Raw genomic sequence first — 3,106 nt, forward strand, 5'->3', positions numbered from 1 at the left:
GACAAGCACAAAGTGTTCCTCCACGTTTCGATAATCCCTGTTGCAGTTGCTAAAGGCTTTTACGCCCCTACTTTCCCCCAAGAGGTACCCAAACGGCGTCACACAGTGCTCTGGCCTGGGCGATGTGTCTAAATAAAAGATAAAAACAAAAAGAGTTAATAACATGATGGCAGAAAGCAACGCCGCCACCCACTCGTAATGGCAGTGCTCCTGTACCTTACGAAACACCGGGTGAAGTGGGGAGGAAACACGCTCCCAAAAGGGCATCTCATCCTGCCCCTCCCGCCGCAGCATCGGCTCCGTTTCCATCGGCCCTGGACGTGTCCGCAGCATCGGGGTGCACTCATTCGGCGGGGGTGCAGACAAATTCGACACCGTCACTGAAGGAGAGGCGTTCACGGCGGAGTTCATCGCCGGCGTCCCAACACTAATAAAAATCTATATCTATATGTATGTATGTATATTCCTGCCAGCAAAACAAAAAAAAAAAACCACATGCAGACAAGGAAAAGGGAAAAGAAAAGACAATATTAAATTCACCCATCCTCTCCGCCAATTTAATTCGTTCATACCCCTTTTTTGTTGTTGTTTGTTGTTTGTTTTTTCTCTGTTCTTTGAGAAAGAAAATTAAAAAAAAAAAAAAAAAGGAAATATAAATATACTAAAAAAAAAAAAAAAAACAGCATTCGCTTCCCGTTGCCAATCGAATCTCTCTGTTGTTCAAAAAGCTCACGGCATTGAAACAAGCATAGTCACTTCGCACACGTGGGGAAATAAAATTAAAGAAAAAGCTTCTTTTCGTGGAAGAGTCCCCCTTCTTCCGCTTTACAGCGCATGTCCTGCTACGTGGTGTACCTCATCCACCCGTCAATGATGATGTTTTCCTCCTCCGTAATGTTGTAGGCGTCATGGATGGGGCTGTACAGCATGCGAATTTCGCGGGAGTGGTTGTGGTACGGTCCGGGCCACATCTTGTTGTCCCAGTTCTGCTCTGCAACGAGAACAGAGTTCTTCGTCACACCGACAACGACGGCGACGTGTCCAAACGGAAAATCCTCCCGCTGACGCGGGTATATCAGCAGGTCGCCGGCACGCGGGGCGGAGCCGCCATCACGGCGTGGGAGGCCGTTGGGGTATTTAAGCAGCGGCGTTTTAGAGCCGTCAAGGAGCCGCACGAAGTTCAGTGCCCAAATGTCGGCAGCTCCGACCACTGAGTCAAACGTTGCACGCACGGGAGTTCCACGAAGCATCCAATACCGCCTTGCAAACTCCACACATTGCCATTCCAATCCGCTTCTGTTGGTGGTATTCCATCTGTTTTCATTATTATGATCACCATGAGCCAAAAGTGATGACATTGGATGCCACAAGTTAGAAGTGCAGGTCGAGGAGTTGCAGTTGCTGTAGCTCACTACACCATTTACAGTGCCAAGAATGGCCCCAAATGTCGTGTCACACCCCTTACGACATCCCTCTGGAAGGAAATCATCACCCGTTTTTGCCACGGAAGTTCTCGATTCTTTACTTCTTAAAGAAGTTGTAAGCAGAAATAACACCATGCACGTAATGAAACCCCATATACCAAGTGCAACAAAGAAGTGCGACAGTGAATAAAACCATGTTGGTAATCCCGTAAAAAACCAAGATTTTTTACTCGTTCGCATCCTTGCCCCATGAGGTAACATATTCCTGGTGCATGCCTCTTCTTTTAATTCTTCAAATATATCCTCAGAAAGTTCCACTCCCTCAATCATTTTTTCCCTTTTTTCCCCCTCTTCTTCCTCTTGTCGTCTTTGTTTTTGTTGTTTCGCTGGCGTGCTACGCTTTCTCATCCACCTCTCCCCGTGGCGCCTTAATACACACTCCTGGACGACGCAAAGAAGACCACACAAATAAATAAATAAAAGGACCAACCAAAAGAAGAAAAGAAAAAAAAAAGGTGCGTGATTCAAGCGACACATTACACAACAGAGAAAAAGAGAGAAAAAGGGAGGGAAAGAAAAAGGGGGTTAGTCGGCATTGCAGTGCACATGCGATCCCCACCTCTTCTTCTCCGGTTAATTCTGCGTGGGTTCATTTTTCCCCCCTTCCACACAAAAATCCCACATAATTTTTATTTTATTTTTACCTCCCCATCTTCACCACCCCTCACATCTTCCTTTTTTTTTTTTTTATATTTACTTTTTTTCTGTTTACAGCATGGCAGGCGCCAGTGGAAGCAGACATGCTTCTCTCCCACAAAAAAAAAATAAAATAAAATAACTATTTTGTTGTTGTTGTCTATTGCACCTCTCAAAATTCACCCAAATTTTTTTTTTTTTTAAATTCCCATTCAATCAATCAAAAAAAAAAAAAAAAAAGAGAGATCCAGACGTTAACGCATGGATAATAAAAGAAAAAAAAAAAAAAGGCAAGGGGACTGCACTCCATATAATAGTGTTGCCTCCATCATAATAGCAATGACGACAACAAAACCTAAAGCCCTGGAAGAGTACAATAAAACAACAAAAAAAGAAGAAGAAGAGAGAAGTAATCACTCATAACAACAATGAACATTTTTCCTTTTTTTTTTCTCTCTCTTTTCAATAAAAAAAAAAAGAAAAAAAAAACATCCCTGAAGAATCAACATTTGATGCGAATTGCTTCACGATCATGGTACACGTCACATAGGGCAGTGTATACATACCATACATACATACACGTTGCAATATATACATGCAGGCAGACCAATATGCATCGTTTACCGCTTGTTTCATTATTTACCATTCATCCCATCATTTTTACTCTCTTTCTTTCCGTTTTTTTTTTTTTTTCCTTCAAAAAAAAAAAAAAAAAAAAAAAAAACCGAAGGAAATTCTCACGTTTCCTCATTTCATGCATGTTATTTTTTGTTTACGGGGGATGTGCCGACTCCTTCTCTCTCATTTCTCTCCGCCGGGACTTTGCATCAAACGCGTCGTTTTATTATTATTTCCTTTTTTGTTTGTTTCCGTCTTTTTTTTTTTCTTCCTCTTTTTTTTTTTTTACGTGATTTCCCCCCCCTCTTCCCCCCCCCCTTCTGTTTTTCCCTGCCTTTTTTTATTATTATTTTTTGGGGGGGGGGGGG

The 3,106-nt window shown here is 42.5% G+C and overlaps 2 protein-coding genes across 2 annotated transcripts, besides 8 other annotated features; both read right to left on the reverse strand.

The window, feature by feature from the left end:
• Tc00.1047053403875.19 (hypothetical protein, conserved) lies at positions 1-411 on the reverse strand (the record flags this gene model as incomplete). The annotated part of the gene is made up of 1 exon (XM_797801.1): positions 1-411. A coding segment is annotated over one exon (411 nt), but the record flags the coding sequence as incomplete, so codon positions are not given.
• Positions 1-3,106: a sequence feature (heterozygous, non-Esmeraldo-like haplotype).
• Positions 620-680: a sequence feature (T-rich).
• Positions 843-1,961, reverse strand: Tc00.1047053403875.10 (D-alanyl-glycyl endopeptidase-like protein, putative; the record flags this gene model as incomplete). Its single annotated transcript, XM_797800.1, has 1 exon — positions 843-1,961. The coding sequence occupies one exon, from the start codon at positions 1,959-1,961 to the stop codon at positions 843-845; it is 1,119 nt and encodes a 372-aa protein (XP_802893.1).
• Positions 2,107-2,127: a sequence feature (AT_rich).
• Positions 2,160-2,188: a sequence feature (AT_rich).
• Positions 2,240-2,262: a sequence feature (AT_rich).
• Positions 2,306-2,327: a sequence feature (AT_rich).
• Positions 2,819-2,844: a microsatellite.
• Positions 2,971-3,025: a sequence feature (A-rich).

Source organism: Trypanosoma cruzi, genomic scaffold, assembly GCF_000209065.1.
Source record: "Trypanosoma cruzi strain CL Brener 1047053516363 genomic scaffold, whole genome shotgun sequence".
Lineage (NCBI taxonomy): Eukaryota > Euglenozoa > Kinetoplastea > Trypanosomatida > Trypanosomatidae > Trypanosoma > Trypanosoma cruzi.